General features: G+C 36.0%; 1 protein-coding gene across 3 annotated transcripts in view; it reads left to right on the top strand.

Moving 5' to 3' along the window:
* The window catches only part of RGSL1 (regulator of G protein signaling like 1), a 110,841-nt gene that overhangs the window by 67,042 nt on the left and 21,719 nt on the right, over window positions 1–22,080 (top strand). For all 3 annotated transcript variants that reach the window (XM_073900146.1, XM_073900145.1, XM_025878082.2), the window contains exons 11-14: window positions 6,259–6,364; window positions 18,180–18,373; window positions 19,681–19,798; window positions 20,219–20,327. In XM_073900146.1, coding sequence (XP_073756247.1) covers window positions 6,259–6,364; window positions 18,180–18,373; window positions 19,681–19,798; window positions 20,219–20,327 — 527 coding nt within the window. The remainder of the gene's footprint in view (window positions 1–6,258; window positions 6,365–18,179; window positions 18,374–19,680; window positions 19,799–20,218; window positions 20,328–22,080) is intronic.

Genomic DNA, 22,080 nt, shown 5'->3' with positions numbered 1-22,080 from the left:
CAATAGCCAAACTGTGGAAAGAGCCGAGATGCCCTTCAACAGATGAATGGATAAAGAAGATGTGGTCCAGATATACAATGGAACATTACTCAGCCATCAGAAAGGATGAATGAATACCCAACTTCTACACCAACATGGATGGGACTGGAGGAGATTATGCTAAGTGAAATAAGTCAAGCAGAGAAAGTCAATTCTCATATGGTTTCACTTATTTGTGGACCATAAGGAATAGCAGGGAGGACATTAGGAGAAGGAGGGAAAAATGAAGGGGGGGGAAATCGGAGGGGGAGACGAACCATGAGAGACTGTGGACTCTGAGAAACAAACAGGGTTTTAGAGAGGAGGGGGGAGGGGAGATTTGTTAGCCCGGTGATGGGTATTAAGGAGGGCACGTACTGCATGGAGCACCGGGTGTTATATGAAAACAATGGATCATGGATCACCACATCAAAAACGAATGATGTATTGTATGGTGACTAACATAACATAATAAAATTTAAAAAATAAATAAATAAATAAATAAAGTTTTTGTCTAGTAAGTACAATGACTGGACTTCTCATAGACACTTTCTATTGATATCTTTTTTTCTGTGAATGGGCCATACATGGTTTTTTTTATATGCCTTATAGTTTTTCCGTTGAAGACTGGACATTTTGGACATTATCATGTGGCAACTATGAAAATCAGATTGTCCCCTCTCCTTCAAGTTTGCTACGGCTGCTTTTGTGGGTGCTGTTTTTTTCTTTGGTGAAATTTCTCAACTATTTTTGTAAAGTCTGTATTCTTTGTTATGTGTGACCACTGAAGTTCATGTTCTGCTAGCTTGTGGCCAACCAGTGTTTTGAGAGTTTCCTTAAATGTGAGAAAGAAAGAAAAAAGAAAAGGAAACAAATAAAACAAAAGGAAAAATTACTCTACTGGTCTTTGCAGATTAGCTATGTGTTGGAATACTCTTTCAATGCTCAATCAAGCTATTTACAACTCTGCCTTAGCCTTCATTTTCCATTTGCCTGGACGCTGAAGTTCAGCCAGAGGTGAAAGTTTTGGATCTTCTCATGACTTTTCTGAGCACACATCCAGTTTTGGGCATGTGAATACCTTTCTTGATTCCCCACTGTATGGGGGAGCTTCCATGTATCTACTTTTACAACCTCACCTTTCCCCAACTTTATGTTGTCTGATGTCCCAACTGTAGGCCCAGACTACTGTAGCCAGTACTTGTGCCTATAAATGCTTTCAACAAAAGTCACATGAGATGCCTCTCAGCCCTGAAAATACTCTAAATCAGGAAAAACAAAGGCTAATCCTTATGCTAGTCCTTCAGGGAGCCAAAAGACAACTTCATTTCAAAAAAGACAAACACATTATTTGAAAATTAGATCCATATTGCTATCTCTGGCAATAGCAACCTGCATTGAGAATGTAGGCTGCTGTCATATGGCCACCACTGATGTGGGATGGGGGAATGGTAGGTGGACAGCTTAAAATGCCACAACACTTTCTTAGCAGACTTCAGCCTCTTCTTTCTTCACTAAGCCTTCCCCTGGTTATTATAAGTTCTTGACCAGGTCCAGAGTTCTGTAAAACCCTGATTATGACCATTTTGCCACATTTTTAGTTGCTTTTATGGAAGATGGATCCCTGGAGCTCCCTACTTATCATTTTCTGTGATGTCATTCCCTATTGTACTTTTTAATCCACGAATTTAGTGTATTTCTCTACTTATTTAAGTTTTCCTTAATTTCTTTCAATAATGTTTTATGGGGACACCTGGGTGGCTCAGTGGGTTAAGCATCTGCCTTCAGCTCAGGTCATGATCCCAGGGTCCTGGGATCGAGTTCCACATCAGGCTTCTTGCAGGGAGCCTGTTTCTCCCTCTGCCTGCTCTGCCTGCTGCTCTCCCTGCTTGTGCTCTCTCTCTGACAAATAAATAAATAAAATATGTAAAATTTAAAAAATAATGTTTTATGTTTTTCCATGTAATATTTTATAGCTTCCATTACATTTGTTTTTAGGTCTTTGATGTTTTCTGATACACTTGTAAATGGTATAATTTTTAAAGTTTCTTTTTTTAAATTGTGTCCGGCATGTAGAAATATGTTGATTTTTACATATTGGTCTTGTGTTCTACTGCTTTATTAAATTATAAATTCTAAAAATTTGTTTGATTTTTATACACACAATTGTGCCATCTGCCAATAAAGAGTTGTATTTACTGTGCTAAAATATTTGTACCTTTGATTTCTTTTCATTACCTCATTGGTCTTACTAGGTCCTCCATTACCCTTTTAGATAGAAATGGTGTTGGCAAGCACACTTGTCTCAATCTCAGGGAGAGGTTTAATTACAAACTTAATTTCTTTAAAATATATGGGACTTTTCAGACTTTCTATTTCTTCTTGTGTCATTTTAATATTTTGTATTTTCTACAAATTTGTTGATTTCATTTGAAATTTCAAATATTTTGTTGTTTATGATACCCTCTTATTACAATTAATTATCTATAAGGCATATAATGTTGGATAGTATTCTGTATATGCAAGTAGATGTATTTGACTAAGTATGTTCAGATTTTCTATATCTTTTTTAAAGATTTTATTTATTTATTTATTTATTTGAGAGAGAGAGAGAGCACATGAGTGGAGGAGAGGGGCAGAAGGAGAGGGAGAAGCAGGCTCCCTGCTGAGCAGGGAGCCCGATGCGGGGCTCAATCTCAGGACCCTGGGATCATGACCTGAGCCAAAGGCAGACACTTAACAAACTGAGCCACCCAGGCCCCAGATTTTCTATATTTCTGATGCTAGTTTTAGTTTACATTTGTATCCATTATTGAAAGAGAAATTTTTAAATCTCCACTCTGGATTTTTCCATCTTTTTTTAAGACTTACAGTTTTGGGGGCCCCTGGGTAGCCCAGTCAGTTAAGCATCCAACTCTTCATTTTGGCTCAGGTCATGATCTCAAGGTCATGAGATTGAACCCCACTGGGCTCCACGTTCAGCGGAGAGTCTGCTTGGGATTCTCTTTCCCTCTGCCCCTCCCCACACTCACTCTCTCTCTTTCTCTCTCCCTAAAATAAATAAATAATTCTTTTTAAAAAAACAACTTGCAGTTTTTCCTTTATATTATTTGAGGCTACACTTCTAGATACAAGCAAAGTTGGAATCATTATAGCTTTCTGGTAGAGCAATTCATTATTTCTATTAATGCTTCTTACTTTATTGTTTACTTTGTCTAGTATTATCTAATCTAATTAGATATCTGATTATATCTAATACTCATCACCTTTCTTTCTGGGTAGTGTTTGCCTGTTATATCCTTTTCCATACTTTTATTTTTTAATATCTCTTTCCTTTATATCTAAGGTGAACCTCTTCTAAGCAGAATCTCTCTTTTTTTTTTTTTTGGTATTTGCATTTTTGTTAAATCCAATTTGAGAATTGCCTTCTAATTATTTAGTCTGATCAGATTCACTGTAACTTCTCATGTATTAGGCTTTAAATGTTACCTTACTGTTTTCTATTTGTCCCTTCTGTTCTATGTTCTCTTTTCTCTCCTTTTGGCTTTCTTTAAGATTACAAATTTTTTTTGTGTTAATAATTCTATATACTCTTTCTGTTAATGTGTTGTTTTTATATGTTTTCTTCTCTTACTGGTTACCATATAGATTTCAAAATGCATCCTTGACATATTAAAGTTTAATGTAAGTTACTACTTTTATTGCATATATATTACTGTTTTATAAATCAATATTCAGTTAGGCTTACTCACATTTTCACTTTTTCTTTCTTTTTCATCATTTCCTACTCCTCTAAGTTGCCTCTAAGAACACCTTTTGGCATTTCCTTTAGTGTGACTTTTAAAATTATCTTTATTTTGGTTTTATTTGCTAAGAATACAGTCTTTGGCTGTAGAATTCTTGTTGGAATTATTTTCTTTTAGCACTTTGAAGATATCATTTTACTATCTCTTGGCTTCCTTAGTTCATTTTGAGAAGTCAGCCTGAAGTCTTCACTGGCATTGTTTAGTAGAAGGAAATATTTCTTTTATTCACTGTCCACCCCCCACCCATTTTCTCTTTGTTTTTACTTTCATGCAATTGTACTAAGATATATCTAAGTATTTATACTACTTGTGGTTTCAGGACTTCTTGCATTTCTGATTTGATGTCATTTGTCAGTTTTAGAAAATTTTCAGTTATTATCTCTTCAAATATTTGTCCTGCTCCATTTTATTTCTTCCCTCTTTCTGATAATCTTACTACACGTATTTTTGACAAAATACTGCTTATGTCTTATATGATTTTTTCTTTATTTTCCGTATATTTCTCCATATGTCTCAATCTGCATATTTTCTTTTGATCTAACTCCTAGTTCAGTAATTCTCACTTTGTTGTGTATATTTGTCACTAAACCAATTTACTAATTATTAATTTTCTTAATTTCAGTCATTAAAATTTTATTTTCAGAATTTTTTCTTTGTATGATACTTAGTCTATGTTGATATTTTACTCCTTTTAATTCCTTGAACTATATTAATAATAGTAATTTTAAAGTCCATATTTGGATTTTCTATATTGATTTCAACTATCGATTTTTTCCCCTTGGTTTTTGGTCAGGTCTTTTTAAATACCTTGTTATTTCTGCTTTATTTGTGAACATATTTGGTTAAAAAAATTTTGTAGAGATAACTTGAGTCTCTGGGTAATGTTATTTTCCTCTAGAGAGGATTTTATCTAACATCGACATACACTAAACTAGTAGCATCCAAATAACCTTAATCCATCTAGGGACTGAGTTGGTTCAAAGCTGGCTTTTATTCCTTTTGATGGATGAGCTATTTCTGATTTCCCTTACTTCTTGGGATCACAACTGAAAGACTGGAATACTTATCAGAGCCCCTTTTCCTTTGCTGGTTTGCAATTTTGCCTTCTTCTGCTGAGACTCTGCCAAAAGCCTGTTAAATTTTTCAGTAGCACCTGTCATAATTGATAAGTGTCTTGAGAATAAAAGCAGTTCCAGGGGTGTTTTTGGTTCATTTTCTAAAGGCCAATGGTTTTGTCTTCTGACCTGTTGTGGTTTTAACACTGCAAATACCTCTAGGGTATCAGCTTAACTTTCTGGTTTCTAACATCCTCTTTGTTTCTAATTTCTGTTTTTATTTTGTTTTGTTGTAATTTTCTACAAGCTTATTTATGAGTTCAAAAATGTGTTATTTTTTTATCCAGCATTTATAAGTATTTGTATCGGGAGGTTTTCAGGTTTCTTTTGTGTGGATTTTTTTTATATCTAGTCTTCCATAGTCTGGATTTTTTTTCACCTATTCAATTGCATTTATTTAGAACCAGTATATACTTCTATTGCTTTCAAATCTTTTTTCTATGCTATCACTGCTAGTATTACCAAACCATACAAAAATTTTCTGTGGGAGTATAGTCTATTTAATAAACATTTTAAAGCATTAACTACATAACTAGGACATGTTCTAATTTCTGGGGGTGAGATAAGTAATATATCCTCCTTGCCCTTAATGAGTTGATAGTCTATATTTTCTTCTACAATACTCGCCTCAAAGGGCTTTCCTAAGATACTGAGATCCTTGGAATCTATTATTCTTCAGTAGTAATGTTTTAATATACTTTTTGAAATAATGGTTTTTATATGGCAATAGGGAACCAGACACCCATTCTAAATTGTGTATGGCGTGATAGAATACCTTTTAAGAACCTTGCAGTGGAAACAGTGTCCTCAGGAAAGAGAATGATTTCAGTTAAAGCAAGAAGATAGAGGGAACACTTAAAGAGCTCAAGATTCTGTGAGAATTTGCTGATTACAGAGCAGGAGTTCCAGAAAGCAAGTGAAAGGGCATAGGATGGGATAACAGAAGTGTCAAGGCCGACTGAATGTCTTGTGGAGTATGGTCTAGTCAAAATGGCCGATTAGGGGAAGGATAGATAACATTTGGTGTTAAAATGAAAAGAAATACAATGGACTTGGTCTTAGGAGTCTTCTGAGGAAGGTGGGTTCTTGGCCTAATGGCCAACAGACTTAGAAAACAGTCTGGACTGAAGTCAAGGGTAAAGATCATCCCCAAGTCTCTTTTCAGCAGTAATGTCCTGAGATGCTGGCAGTTGTGGGGACTGTGGTTTTTCCACATGCACTCAATGTCTGATAAATATCCTTTTTATAATTTTTCCCTTCTTGTTCTCTAAAATGTTCTTTATAATATGGTGTTACCTAAATTTGTGATTTTTCATTAGATTTTGCAGTGGAAATTGTCAGAGAACCAAAGGTGTTTTCACCCTCACATAGGAAAATGTCCTTCCTAAGAAAGACTGGTGCAAGGAAGCCCTCATTAAGACCCAGGTAAGACATAGGATCTAGTTAAAGCAATATTCTTCAGACACAAGCTCTCTTTAATCTCAATATGTTTAATGCTGAATTTATCTTCCTGTATATGGATTTTTTACTTCTTTCCATATATCATACACATATGCAAGATACACTTTGTAATTTATTATTTATTTATTTATTATTTATTTATTTTAAAAAATTTTTATTTTAGTTAGTGAACATACAGAGCAATATTGGTTTCTGGAGTAGAATTCAGTGATTCATCACTTACATACAACACCAGTGCTCATCATAAGTGCCCTCTTTAATACCCATCATCCGTCTAGCCCATCCCCCACCCATCCCTCCATCAACCCTCAGTTTGTTCTCTATCATTAAGAGTCTCTGATGGTTTGTTTCCTTCTCTCCTTTTTTCTTTTCCGCCTTCCCCTATGTTCATGATTTCTTTTTAATTTCCATATATGAGTGAGATCATATGGTATTTGACTTTCTCTGACTGACTTATTTCACTTAGCATAATACATTCTAGCTCCATCCATGTCATTGCAAATGGCAAGATTTCTTTCTTTTTTTTTTTGATGGCTGAGTAATAATCCACTGTGTGTGTGTGTATATATATATATATATATGTATATATATATATATATATATATACCACATCTTTATCCATTCATCAGTTGATGGACATTTGGGCTCTCTCCATAGTTTGGCTATTGCTGATAATGCTGCTATAAATATCGGGGTGCATGTACCGGTTTGAATCTGCATTTTTTTTTAAGATTTTATTTATTTATTTGAGAGAGAGAGAAAATGAGAGATAGAGAGCACGAGAGGGAAGAGGGTCAGAGGGAGAAGCAGACTCCCCGCTGAGCTGGGAGCCCGACGTGGGACCCAATCCCGGGACTCCAGGATCATGACCTGAGCCGAAGGCAGTCGTTCAACCAACTGAGCCACCCAGGCGCCCTGAATCTGTATTTTTGTATCCTTTATGTAAATACCTAGTACTACAATTGCTGGATCATAAGGTAGTTCTATTTTTAAGTTTTTGAGGAACCTCCATACTGTTCTCCAGAGTGGCTGCACCAGTTTGCATTCCCACCAACAGCGCAAGAGGGTTCCCCTTTCTCTGCATCCTCACCAACACCTGTTGTTTCTTGTGTTGTTAATTTTAGCCATTCTGACAGGTGTGAGGTGGTATCTCATCATGGTTTGGATTTGTATTTCCCTGATGATGAGTGATGTTGAGCATCTTTTCATTTGTCTGTTAGCCATTGGATGCCTTCTTTGGAAAAGTGTCTATTCATGTCTTCTGCCCATCTCTTAACTAGATTATTTTGGGGGGGGTGAATTTGGTAAGTTCTTTATAGATTTTGGATACTAACCCTTTATCAGGTATGACATTTGCAAATATCTTCCATTCCATAGGCTGACTTTTAGTTTTGTTGATTGTTTCCTTTGCTGTGCAGTTTTTTATATTGACAAAGTCCCAATAGTTCTTTTTTGTTTTTGTTTCCCTTGCTTCTGGCAACATGTCTACTAAGAAGTTGCTATGGCTGAGATCAAAAAGATTACTGCCTGTGTTCTCTAGGATTTTGATGGATTCCTGTTTCACATTTAGATCTTTCATCCATTTTGAATTTATCTTTGTGTATCGTATAAGAAAGTGGTCCAGTTTCATTCTTCTGCATGTTGCTGTCCAGTTTTCCCAACACCATTTGTTGAAGAGACTGTCTTTTTTCCATTGGATATTCTTTCCTGCTTTGTTGAATATTAGCTAAACATAGAGTTGAGGGTCCATTTCTGGGTTCTCTATTCTGTTCCATTGATCTATGTGTCTGTTTTTGTGCCAGTACCATCCTGTCTTGATGACCACAGTTTTATGATATAGCTTGAAATCTGGAATCATGATGCCTCTAGTTTTGTTTTTCTTTTTCAGAATTGCTTTTGCTATTTGGGGTCTTTTGTGGTTCCATACAAATTTTAGGATTGCTTGTTTTAACTCTGTGAAAAATGTTGGTGGTATTTTGATAAGGATTGCATTAAATGTATAGATTGCTTTGGGTAGTAAAAACATTTTAACGGTGTTTGTTCTAATCCATGAGCACGGAATGCTTTTCCATTTCTTTGTGTCCTCTTCAATTTCTTTCATAAGCAATCTATAGTTTTCAGCGTATAGACCTTTTACCTCTTTAGTTAGGTTGATTCCTAGGTATCTTATTGTTCTGGGTGCAATTGCAAACGGTATCGATTCCTTGATTTCTTTTTCTGCTGCTTCATTACTGATGTATAGAAATGCAACAGATTTCTGCACATTGATTTTATATCCTGCAACTTTGCTGAATTCATGTATTAGTTCTAGGAATTTTTTTGGTGGGGTCTTTTGGATTTTCTACATAGCGTATGATGTCGTCTATAAATAGTGACAGTTTTACATTTTTCCTTACCAATTTGGATGCCTTTTATTTCTTCTTCTTGTCCGATTGCTGAGACTAAGATTTCCAGTACTATGTTAAATAGTAATGGTGAGAGTGGATATCCTTGTCTTGTTCCTGACCATAGGGGAAAGTCTCTCAGTTTTTCCCCATAGAGAATTATATGAGCTATGGTTCTTTCACATATGGCCTTATGATGTTGCAGTATGTTCCCCCTATCCCTACTTTCTTGAGGGTTTTAAATGGATGCTGTATTTTGTCAAATGCTTTTTCTGAATCTATTGACAGTATCATATGGTTCTTATCCTTTCTTTTATTAGTGTGGTGTATCACATTCATTGATTTGTGAATATTGAACCACCCCTGCAGCCCAGGAATAAATCCCATTTGATCAATGTGAATAATTATTTTAACATACTGTTGAGTTAGATTCGCTGCTATTTTTAGTGAGTATTTTTACATCCATGTTCATCAGGGATATTGGCCTGTAATTCTCCTTTTTAGTGGGGTCCTTGTCTGGTTCTGGAATCAAGGTCATGCTGGCTTCATAGAATGAGTTTGGAAGTTTTTCTTACATTTTTATTTTTTTGGAACAGTTTGAGAAGAATAGGTATTAACTCTTCTTTAAATTAATTCCCCAAAACAAACAAACAAACAAACAAATAAATTCCCCTGGGAATCCATCTGTCCCAGGACTTTTGTTTATTGGGAGAGTTTTGATTACTGGTTCAATTTCTTTGCTGGTTATAGGTCTGTTCAAATTTTCTATTTCTTCCTGTTTCAGTTTTGGTAGTTTGTAGATTTCTAGGAATTTGTCCATTTCCTCCAAGTTGCCCAGTTTGTTGGCATATAATTTTTCATAGTATTCTCTTATAATTTTTTATATTTCTGTGGTGTTGATTGTGATCTCTATTTGGGTCCTTTCTCTCTTTCTCTCTCTCTCTCTCTCTTTTTTTTTTTTTTTTTTTTTACAGGTCTGGCTAGGAGTTTATCAATTTTACTAATTCTTTTTTTTTTTAATTTTACTAATTCTTTTGAAGAGCCAGGTCTTAGTTTTGTTAATCCATTCTACTGGGTTTTTGTTTGTTTGTTTCTATGTTGTTTATTTCTGTTCTAATCATTATTTCCCTTGTTCTGGGTTTTAGGCTTTATTTGCTGTTCCTTTTCTAACTCTTTTAGGTTTAAGGTTAGGATGTGCATTTGAGACTTTTCTTCCTTCTTGACATAGGCCCGTATTGCAATATACTTCCCTCTTAGGACTGCCTTTGCTGCATCCCAAAGGTTTTGGACTGTTGTGTTTTCATTTTCATTTGCTTCCATGTATTTTTTTTTTTAATTTCTTTAATGTCCTGGTTAACCCATTCATTCTTTAGTAGGATGTTCTTTAACCTCCATGTATTTGAGGTGTTTCCAAATTTTTTCTTGTGGTTGACTTCAAGTTTCACAGCATTGTGGTCTGAAAATATGCATGGTATGACCTCAGTCTTTTTGTTCTTGTTGAGGGTTGATTTGTGACCCAGTATGTGATCTATTCTGGAGAGTGTTCTGTGTGCACTCAAAAAGAATGTGTATCCTGCTGCTTTAGGATGAAATGTTCTGAATATATTTGTTAAGTCCATCTGATCCAGTGTGTCATTCAAAGCCACTGTTTCCTTGTTGATTTTCTGCAGAGATGACCTATTGTTGTAAAGTGGGGTGTTAAAGTCCCCTACTATTATTGTATTATTATCAGTGGGTTTCTTTATGTTTATTATTAACTGATTTATATATTTGTGTACTCCCAGTTTGGGATCTTCTTGATGGATCTTCTTGATGGATAGATCCCTTAATTATGATATAATGCCCTTCTTCATCTCTTGTTACAGTCTTTGTTTTAAAATCTAGTTTGTCTAAGTATGGCTACTCTGGCTTTCTTTTGACATCCATTAGCATCATAGTTGGCTCTCTATCCCCTCACTTTCTTTTTTTTTTTTAAGATTTTATTTATTTATTTGAGAGAGAGAATGAGAGAGAGAGAGAGCACATGAGAGGGGGGAGGGTCAGAGGGAGAAACAGACTCCCTGCTGAGCAGGGAGCCCGATGCAGGACTTGATCCTGGGACTCCAGGATCATGACGTGAGCCAAAGGCAGTCGCTTAACCAACTGAGCCACTCAGGTGCCCTCTATCCCCTCACTTTCAATCTGCAAGTGTTTTTAGGTCTAAAATTAGTCTCTTGTAGGCATCATATAGAGGGATCTTGGTTTTTTATCCATTCTGACATCCTATGTCTTTTTATTGGTGCAATTAGTACATTTACATTCAGAGTGATTATTGAGAGATATGACTTTATTGCCATTGTGTTACCTGTAGATTTGGTGTTTCTAGTGATATTCTCTGGTCCTTACTAGTCTTTATTGCTTTTGGTCTTTTTTTCTTCCCTAAAGAGTCCCCCTTAAAATTCCTTGCAGGGCTGGTTTAGTGGTCACAAACTCCTTTAGTTTTTGTTTGGGAAACTCTTTATCTCTCCTTCTATTCTGAATGACAGCCTTTCTGGATAAAAGTTCTTGGCTGCATATTTTTCCCATTCAGCAAGTTAAATATTTCCTGCCACTCTCTTCTGGCCTGCTACGTTCCTGTGGACAGATATCTGCAAATCTGATCTGTCTCCCTTACAGGTTTAGGACATTTTTCCCCCCGTCCTGCTTTCAGGATTCTCTCCTTGTCTGTGTATTTTGTGAATTTGACTATGATATGCCTTGGCAATGGTCGGCTTTTGTTGAATTTAATGGGCATTTTGGTGTCTGTGTCCTTCCCCAGATTAGGGAAGTTTTCAGCTATAATTTGTTTGAATAAACCTTCTGCCCCCTTTTCTCTCTCTTCATCTTCTGGGGCTCCTATGATATGAATGTTATTATGTTTTAACAAGTTGCTGAATTCCCTAAGTCTACCTTCGTTGGTCCATTACCTTTCTTTCCCTCTTCTTTTCAGCTTCATTATTTTCCATAATTTTATCTTCTGTATCACTGAATTGCTTCTCTGCTTCATCCATCCTCATTTTTATGGCCTCCATTTGGGATTACATCTTGTTTATAGCATTTTTAATTTCAGCCTGACTAGATTTTAGTTCTTTTATCTCTGAGATTCTCTAGTGTCTTCTATGCTTTTTTCAAGTCCAGCTAGTATCCTTGTAATTGTTGTTTTAAATTCTAGTTCAGATATCTTACTTATATGTGTATTGATTAAATCCCTGGCTGTGAGTTCTACTTCCTGATCTTTCTTTTGGGGTGAATTTCTCCATCTTGTCATTTTGTTCAGGAAAGAAAAGAAGAAAGAAAAAATAAAAACAAACAAACAAAAAACAATGAAAAAAAAGACCCCAAACAAACAAACAAAACCCCTAGATCCTTGGTGTGTTTTGGTCAGCCTGTTAAAACAATGTAGATCCCAAAATTTAAAAAAAAAAATTTAAAAAAAACAAAGGAAAAAACCCTGAAAGTAAACCAAAAATATATATATGTAATATATATAAATAGAATTTAAAAAATAATAATAATAAATTAACAAGAGGAATTGAAAAAAATAAGAAAATAAATGAAAAAGCACTCTATGATCAGTAGACTTGGTGTAAGCCAGTTGTTTGTGCTGGTCTTCTGGGTAAAGGGCCTGCTGCCCTGATTCTCGGGCTGACTTGTTTCAGTGGAAATGCACCTCCAGGGCACAGGGGGCGGGGTTTGCTGTAAGCAGCTCCAGCCTCCACTAGATGGTGCTGTTTTGCTCCCTGAAAGCTTTCAGCACTGATGGGTGGGATGAATATGGCAGCACCCCGCTCTCTAGCCCTGGAGTTGAAAGTTCATGCCCCCCACTCTTCAGTGAGCCCTTACAGAAGAGCAATCAGTCACCTCACTTGTATCCCCAGTTTCCATCTGAACCCTGAGTTCACCCTGCCTGTGTCCAAGCTTTTTTATCTCAGGCACATGGCTGAGTTTCAAAACTCCAAATTTTAGGGACTCCTACAGCACAGACCCATGCCGCTCCTCCAGGGGAGGGTCTCGCTGCACTTTTGCCCTTTGCCAGGGAGTCCCAGGAAAGCAGTAACATGACCGTGCATAGCAGGACTGTAGTGGTTTGAAGTTAATGGCAAAACAGAGCAAAAGCCAGCACCAAGACCCACTGCTCTCAGCGGGCTTTACCCCCTACTATGACTGGGAACAGTCAGCAGGTTAGTGCCACCCATTCTTCTTGCAACCCAGGGGATCCTGAGACCATGCTGTGACTGCTCAGATTCTGCCCCACTTTGCCACCTGAGCACCTTTAAGCCAGGTACATCCCTCATAGTAGCAGACTTCTAAAAGTTCAGATTTTGCACTCTGCTCCTTATAACACTTTGTGGTAGACTCCATAAGTAGGCTCCCTCCCTGCCGTTGTATCCACAGCTATATCTCCCACAAGTCAACTCTCTTCACCTCCTATCTTCCAAATAAGGCTGCTTTTCTACTTGTAGACTTGCATTTTTTTGTTCTCTCAGACCTCCAATTGATTTCTTGGGTGTTCACAATGATTTGATAACTATCTAGTTGTGTTCAAGGGACAAGAAAAGCTTAGGGTCTCCCTACTACTCTGCCATCTTAACTCCTCCCCACACACACTTTGTATTTTAAACCCATTATTTGTTTCTAAAATTGACACCATGCAATATATATTATACAATAACATTTTTTAACCTAAAAAACTATCATGGACATCATTTCATATCAGTATGTAGAGTTCTACCTCCTTTCATGGTATAGATGTAGCATGTTTGTGGTTTTTTTTTTTTTAAGATTTTATTTATTTATTCGTCAGAGAAAGAGAGAGCGCACAAGCAGAGGGAGTGGCAGGCAGAGGGAGAAGCAGGCTCCCTGCTGAGCAAGAAGCCTGATGTGGGACTCAATCCTAGGACCCTGGGATCATGACCTGAGCGAAAAGCAAATGCTTAACCGACTGAGCCACCCAGGCGTCCCCAGCAAGTTTTTTTATGGACATTTTTATGGACTTTAACAAAAAAGATTTATTTATTTTTTTAAGAGAGAGAAAAGGTGAGCACGGAGTGGGGGGAGGGGCAGAGGGAGAGGAAGAGAGAGAATCTCCAGCAGACTCCCCACTGAGCAAGAAGCCTGACACAGGGGTGGATCCCATGACCCTGAGATCATGATTTGAGCTGAAATCAAGAGTCAGACACTTAACTGACTGACTCACCCAGGTGCCCTTTTATGGACTTTTTAATGGACATTACATTATTTTTAATTTTTCACGGCCATAAATAGTACCACAATAAATATCTTTATACATATTTCCTTGCTATTTGTTTTTCTGGATTGTGTACTACTGTAGTAGCCTCCTAAATGGTTCCTTACTTCATGTCTCTCCCCCTTATAATCAGTCCTAGAGTCAATCTCATTAAGGTTTCACTGCTAGGAAAAAACTCTGTGGCCCTTTCTTTCAGAGGTATCCACTCACCTTTCTTTCTATTTTACCTTAGCATAAGTGCCACCTCTACATTCAAAGTTTTTCAATTATATGTATGCTATGATTTCCTCTTCTCTGAATACTAAATTTCTGAAATATGACACAAACACCATGTACTACTTTTTACTGCTCTTTGTTTTTTAAGTATGTTTTGCATCTTCTCAACTTGACTGTGATTTTCTTGTAGGCCATGTCATCCATTCAATAATTCATTTTTTTATTCAGTAATTACCTATTAATTACTAGGTATATGAAAAGTCCTTAAAGAAGATAAAGATGTAGTAACACATACAAATTTGGTAGTCAAAGTTACTGGGAGAATATTTTGCACAGAGAAAGCTTTCTGAAGTATGCTTTCAGTTACTGATAACATTCATTGAGAGTGGTAAGTCCTCTGTCTCTTCTAAATACACTAGATAGACCTCCCTTCTCTTCAAGGAACTGAAATTATTCTCTGAGCATCAATCATTTATTCCTTTTGCTGTTCCAATTTGTACCACTCACCACTCTCCATTATGTCTACAGAAATACTTATTTTCCAATTTAGTTGAGTATAAATATCACAGAAGTCATATAGTCCAGTTTCATATCTTCAGTTAAGACCAAAAGAGAATGGCCCAGGGCTATCACAGTTGCAATTCTCTTAAACTTTGTCACTAGCCCTCATTCAATATAATAAACAGTCATTGATCATATACTGTGTCCCAGACACTAATGTTACAAAAAATGAAATGTAGTCCTTGCCTTTAATCTAACACAGAACTAAATAAAATACAAGGCTGACCTTATAATGTTATAATAAAATATTGGCTAATTACTATAAGAGTATAGGAAAGAGAAGGAAATTCTGAGTGAGGACTAGGAAAAGTTAGAGTCAGAAGAGGCCCCACACTACATGTACAAATTCATGTACATGTGCAAAGAAATGAGAGTATTTTGGGGGTAGGGCTAAACCTTCCAAGCTAAGGAAATGACACCAACATATAAACTCACAAATATAAAAATACTTAAAAACTTTAAAATGTCCAGTGGTGTCAAAGCATAGAATGCATGAGGTGAAGGGACATAAAGCATAAAATTAGAAAGTCAGATTGAGACCAAATAATAGAAAGAAGGTTTTAAATGAATAATTAAGGAATTTGTATTGCTTAACTGGAAATGAGAATTCCTTGGCATTTGTTGGAACAAGAGTACCAGAAATAACTGTTATATGGATTTAAAAAACATTACCCTGGCAGAAACAGTAATGATACATGAGGAGTCTGAGAATCAGAGACTGAAGACAGAAATAATAGTCAGAAGTTCACTGCAGTTGTTCAGACAAGTGATATTAAAAGTCTTAATTAAACAGCGGGAGTAGAAATGGAAGAGAAGATACAGCTTTTAAAATGACTGAAGAGGAAGAATCAGACTTCTGGAATGGTGGAGTAAGAACGTCACAAATTGTCTCCCCTTTAAAGCAGTAATAAAACTGGACAAACTTCTCAAAAAAATTCAGAACTCTGTAAATTATTTTATCTAAAACATCAGTTTTAAAGAACAACAACAAAAAATTATGAGACATACCCCCCACCCCCCAAGAAAAAACCTAAAGTATGGTTCATACACAGAAGGAAAAAAGCAGTCAATAGAAGCTGTCTCTGAGGTGATTTAGATATCGGGCTTACCAAAGTCTTCTAGGCAAATTGCTTCATGAAATAAAGGAAACCATGTTTAAAGAATTAAAGGAAAGTCTTAGGACAATGACTCATCAAATAGAAAATATTAATAAGATAGAAATTGTAAAATAGAACCAAATAAAAATGTGGAATTGAGAAGTACAATAACTAAAATGAAAAACTCACTAGAGAGAATCAACAGCAGATTTGGCAGAAGAAACAGTGAACTTGAAAATAGCTCAATAGACATTATCCAGTCTAAAGGAAAAAAAGAATAAAGAAACAGAAACAGAAACATAAACAGAACCTCAGGGACTTGAGAGACTCCAGTAAGCACACCAACATGCAAATAATGGAAATCCCAGAAAGAGAGGGGCAGAAAATTTTTTGAACATATAAAGGTTGAATATTTTCCAAATTTTATTAAAGCCCTAATTAAAACATACAAAAAGCTTCATGAATCCCAAGTAGGAAAAACTCAAAGGATCCACATCTAGACACATCATAGTCAAAATGTTGAAAGACAAAGAGAAAAATCTTAAATGCTACAAGAGAAAAATGACTTATATTCAAGGGAACTACAAAAAGATTATTTACTTCACATCAGAAACAATGGAGACCAAAGTTAGAATGATATATTCAAACTAAACTCAATGAAAGTAGAAGGAAGTAAATATAGTGGAAGTCAACAAAATGTAGACAAAAAAATAGAAAAAATCAAGGCACAAGTAGGTTTTTTGTAAAGATAAAAAAAAAAAAAAAAGAACCAATAGCTATACTGGCCAAGGGGGGAAAATGAGATGATACAGATCATCAAAATCTGAACTGAAAGAGAACATAATCACTGACTCTACAGAAATTAGATTTTTGAAGAAATGCAAGGAACAAATTAGACAACTTAGATGAAATTAATAAGTTTCTAGAAATAACCAAATTTCTAAAACTGACTCAAGAAGCAGAAAATGTGAATAAATCTATAACAAGAGAAGAAATTAAATTAGTAACTTAAAATATTCTCACAGAAGAAAGTCTAGATACAGATGGCTTCATTGGAGAAATCTATGCAATAGTTAAAGGACAAATAATACCAATAATAGTCCATGAACTCTTTGAGAAAATGGAGGAAAAGAAACACTTGCTAAATTATTCTATGAGGTCAAAAAAGTATTATTCTGATCCCAAAGTCAAACAAAGATGTCATAAGAAATGAAAGTTACCAATTTCCCTCTCAAATCTAGATATAAAAATCCTCAACAAAATATTAGCAAACCAAATCCAGAAAGATATAAAAAATATTATACAGCATAACCAAATGGGATTTATCCCAGGAGTGCACAGTTGCTCTAACATCCAAAAGTCAATTAATACAATATGCCATATTAATAAAATAATGGGAAAACCTCCACATGATTATCCCAATTGGTGAATGAAAAGCATTTTACAAAATCCATCACCCATTTATGATAAAAATTCTCAATAAAATTAAAATGGAAGTATACCATCTTATTCAAATAAAGGTCATCTATTAAAAAAACTTACAGCTAACATCATACTTAATGAAATAGGTATATAAAGGAGGAAGAATAAGTTGGACAACATGTGGATGTGTGTATAGAGGTTTAAATAATAACTATGACAAAGATGAAGTTGAATGCACAGTTGAAATTTTGAAATGGAGGTCATGAGAACTAGAGATAGGCTATCAATGAAAGTCAAAATAAAATGAAACCATTTCCTCATAGCAATGAAAACTGAAACCCCAGAGGATGCAGACATTACGCAGGGGGAAAAAAATCATAAAGCAAAAGTAAAGAAGATTGAGGATAAAACATTAGGAGCACCTATATTTAAGAAAATGTGAAAGTATAAGTCAGTAAAAGAAATTTAGAAATATTGATCAATAACAACTGATCACTCATGCTCTGCCTCACTGAAATGAGTGCCAGTTAGAGGTTGCTTTGAATTGACAATGTAAAAAGAGGGTTTCCTTGGAAAAAAAGACATTATCTCCTTTAAAATACCTCTCTTCCTCTTCTATTGGGGTTGTCAAATGATTGGACCATGCTTAGAGGAAGAGATTACTAAAAGGTGATAGATATATAAAAGTTTATAGGGTAGTTATATAAAAGTTTAAATTTATCTCCAAGGAAATAGGCATAGTAACCAATTTATTCACTCCACTTTTCACACGTGGCTAAAGTCTGGGGTCACCATCCTTTTCTCTTCACCAATGATGCTTTCTTGTTTTCCAGAAACTTAACAGAAGTCCTCCTAAATACACACCACTTGGAGTTCTTCAGAGAGTTCCTCAAAGAACGGAAGGCTGAAAGCCCCTTGCAATTCCTGGTAGCCATACATAAGATCAGTATTGAGACAAATGAAAAAGTGTACAAGTCTCTCTTTGAAAATATAATCAAGACTTTCTTCCATGGCAAAGCCTCAGCTGGTATACATCCTCTTCTCCCGTTCCCTTCTCCCTTTAGTATCTTAGGAGAAGAGTTTGGCAGAGAACCTGTCTCATGTGAGCCCCCTGAAAGAGCAGAACAGAGCAGTGGCCACATGGGCAGTACTGAGACAAAGATTAAGAGGGACAATAAAAGGAGAGAGCAACAATAATAAATCTAAAGTAAATACTACTATGAGAAGTCAAGCGCAAGACACTTGTACTTAAATGTGAAATAGATCCTCTCATTTAACTCTATTCAGCACTGAAAATAGGATTTTATTTAATCTCCATAAGATAGGAATGAATATCTCCATTTTACTAATGAGGACGATGAAACACAGAAATCTTGAATTCAAACTCAAGTTATTTGACCCTTAAATCAACTGGACAGTAATTTAGATACAAAAGCAAGAGTTAGCTGTGTATAAAATTGGAGTATTCACCTATTATGGGTTATAGAGAGAGTTGTCCTGGGAAGAACTGTCTCCCTGAAAATCTTTGTTTAATAAATTTTGTTTACTTGCCTGTGGAGGGAGGGCAATCTGACCCACGTAAATTCATCTTGGCCAGAAACAGAAGTTGCAAGTGAAGTGTTGACCTCTTATTCTAGAGGGAAAAAAGGGAGGTGAGCATAATCCCATCCTCGAAGTAAACAAATCTATAGCAAAGCAATGAAGATAAAGTCTTTTATTTTGGCACAAATTTAATTTGGAACAAATGGGTGTGTGTGTGTGTGTGTGTGTATTTGTTTGTGATAACCAAGATAAGGTTATAAATTTTATGAAAGTAAAAAAAGGTAAAACTGGCAAATGTTTATGTGTAAGAAATATTTACTTGTTGATTCTCAGGAATAAGACAAAGAAGAGTTTGCAGATCTTGTCCTTGATAAGTTTTCAAGTCTTATTAATGAACACAATAGTCTCTGAACACCTGGAGAATCATATTGCCCTCAAGATACTTATTTGTAATCTTGGATTCCCTCTCCATCTGCCCTAGCAATTTAACTTTAATCCTTTACTCTTCTGCTCTCTTCCTAAACCAAACACTTTAAGCTAGCTGCAGAAATGAGTCTTTTAAATATTTCCTTCCCCTTAAGCACTCATTTTTCAAATTTGAATGGAAGTAAACCAGGACTGTATTTGCTCTACAATTATGCTTTTGAGATTTTCAAATAAATTTTGGAGAGCTCAGAGTCTAACCAGAGTAAGGATAAGGGACTGAGTCTCCAAGATGAAAGAACACACCAGCTACCTCAGAAAAAGTAGACAAGGAGATGATGACTTTTTTCTCTCTCTTGCATTTTTTAGAAGAAATACTGCAGTGTGATGCCCCTATTATCAAAGAAATCTCTCAAATGCGTCATGTCAGCACAACCACACTGTTAACGCTACAGGGCTTTGTCATGAAATCTCTGGAAGAAAAGTGGTAAGTATTGCTCAGTGAAGCAATAATTCTTTCTGGAGCTGCTCATTGGCTTCTGAAAGCCATAGTACTCAAGGAGTCTCAAATTTATTCTTACAGTTCACTTCCAGAGCTTCCCTACAAGAGAATAATCAAATTTATCTTGAATCCTCTACCTACCTACCTGTGCACATGTGTATGCATGCATGTGTGTGTGCGTGCACATACACACTTCAGTTCATTTACCTGAACAGTCAACAGTACAGTATTGATAGGCTGACATTAGCAAAGAATTGAAATGGTAAGAAGAGTATTTGTGAGTGTCTTACCATTCCCCAGTTCCCACTTTGCCTTCCTCCAAAAGCTGAGATAGTTTTGCCTTGATTGTTACCTTTTATGTACCAGGTGTTTGCCTTCTTGATGTTCTTGGTCTCCTTCTGGCAGGTTTAAAGATTACCAAGAGCTGTTCCCACCTTATCCTCGGGAAGGGCATATTGAAGTACAAACTGCTAAGAAGCCCTCAAAAATCGCAGCTCACCTACAGGAATCCCAGGTCAGTGAGGAAGACAGTGAAGACAAGACACTGGGTTACAAGGAAAGCACTGCTTAGGCATTGTCAACCATGCAAAGAGTTTCCCTGTTAGTTTATTTATTTACCCAAACAACTTACTCTTTGGTTATGTTTCTTATTCCGTGTTTTACAAAGGAGGACCCTGAGGCTCAGAGAAATTGTTACGGTGGGAATTTAAGGAAAAATCCTTGCCTTCACTCTGTGACTAGAACCAATTTTGTGATAGACATAGCGGTCAGATACATGGAGATCAAAATGTCAGGTTTTTTTACTGCTAAAAACTAGTTTGAAGGACATGGATTGGCCATAAAGCCAGATGGGTTTAATAATCCTCTCTGCAGCTAAATTAAACTTAGTTACATGTGCAGTCCCTGGTATAACGGAACAACTTAGGCCTCCTGGGTGAACCCCTTATTGAATGACAAAGGGCAGGCCTAAACACAGGAATCCTGCAAATAGAGAATGCAGAGGGTTGGGAGCAGAACATACCCATTTTCTTCTTCCAAACTCATCAGTTATTTAGCTCATTCTTTCTCCATGACAGCAGTAAAAAAAAAAAAAAAAAAAAAAAAGGGCAGGGGAAGATACAGGATTTTTTTCCAGTTTACACAAAAGCATTTTAAATGACAGTATACAATTTTCCAAAATATAGTTTTGTAAGAAAATGGCAATAATTAAATATTGTCTTTACAAAGAAGTTTCATCAGTAAATTCCAGTGCACTTCAGACGCCTGTCCAGTAAGACACATGCTCCTCCCAGACAGGAATGTTACTCAGGAAAGTCTCCTCATATGATTTGAGAAAAAAAATACATGTTCCTTTTAAATAATCACTTGCCCAGTGTGTTGTAGAGTTGGTTAGTATCAGAAAAATTTGAGCCCAGCTCTGACTCCAAAAATCATGCTAAGATATTTCTGAAAATAAAAATGGACTATGCCCATATGAAAATGTCTACTCCTTCCTTTCTCTTCTTTTTTCCCTCCATGCATGAGTCAGCTCCGTGTCAGGGTACCGTGAATACTCATGTAGGACATTAAAAAGAATATTGCACCCAGAACCAGACTTCGTTTTAATTTCAAGTCTTCCAGTTGCTCTTAGACAGGAAAAGATAAAAATAAACTGTCACGTATTTAGTGCCTACTTTGTACCAAGCACTACATTGGAGTTTACATATATAATCACTAATCCTCACCGCAACCCTGAAGGCTATTGTTTCTCTCTTACACATGGAAACACTGAGACACAGATTAAGTACATTGACCCAAATTACACAATTAGAGAAAAGCTAAGCTCCAGACTCCCAAGTTTCTGATCCCAAAGCCAGTGATTTTTGTATTTCACTACTGGCCCTCTAAAGCCATGCTTACACTGAAGATCCCTCTTTGTAGAATGAAACAACTGAACTAGTTGATCAATAAGATTCTTTCTGACTCCAAATATCAATTTGTCAAGGGGTAAATGAATTACAGAATGGCCACTGGGTATTAAGAAACAGGCAAGGAACTTATAAAATGCATTTGTGTGTGTGTGGTGTGTATGTGCATGTAATTATACTTTCTCTTTTTAATGATTAGAAATGATTTTATTCATTTCCTTATTTCTTCAACATTTCAAATTTGCCTGAGCCATTATTCCCTTCTTGTGAGTTATGCTTATCTCCGACCCCTGTTTCTTCCTATTTTTAGCACTCACCCTCTCTCTCCTAATCATGGCATCTCAAATCTTACTGCTGAAA

Source organism: Callorhinus ursinus, unplaced genomic scaffold (assembly GCF_003265705.2).
Source record: "Callorhinus ursinus isolate GAN/ISIS: 27379988/994484 unplaced genomic scaffold, GSC_fseal_2.0 scaffold13, whole genome shotgun sequence".
NCBI lineage: Eukaryota > Metazoa > Chordata > Mammalia > Carnivora > Otariidae > Callorhinus > Callorhinus ursinus.
Note: the sequence above shows the minus strand (reverse complement) of the source record. Positions and strands in the feature narration are given on the sequence as shown.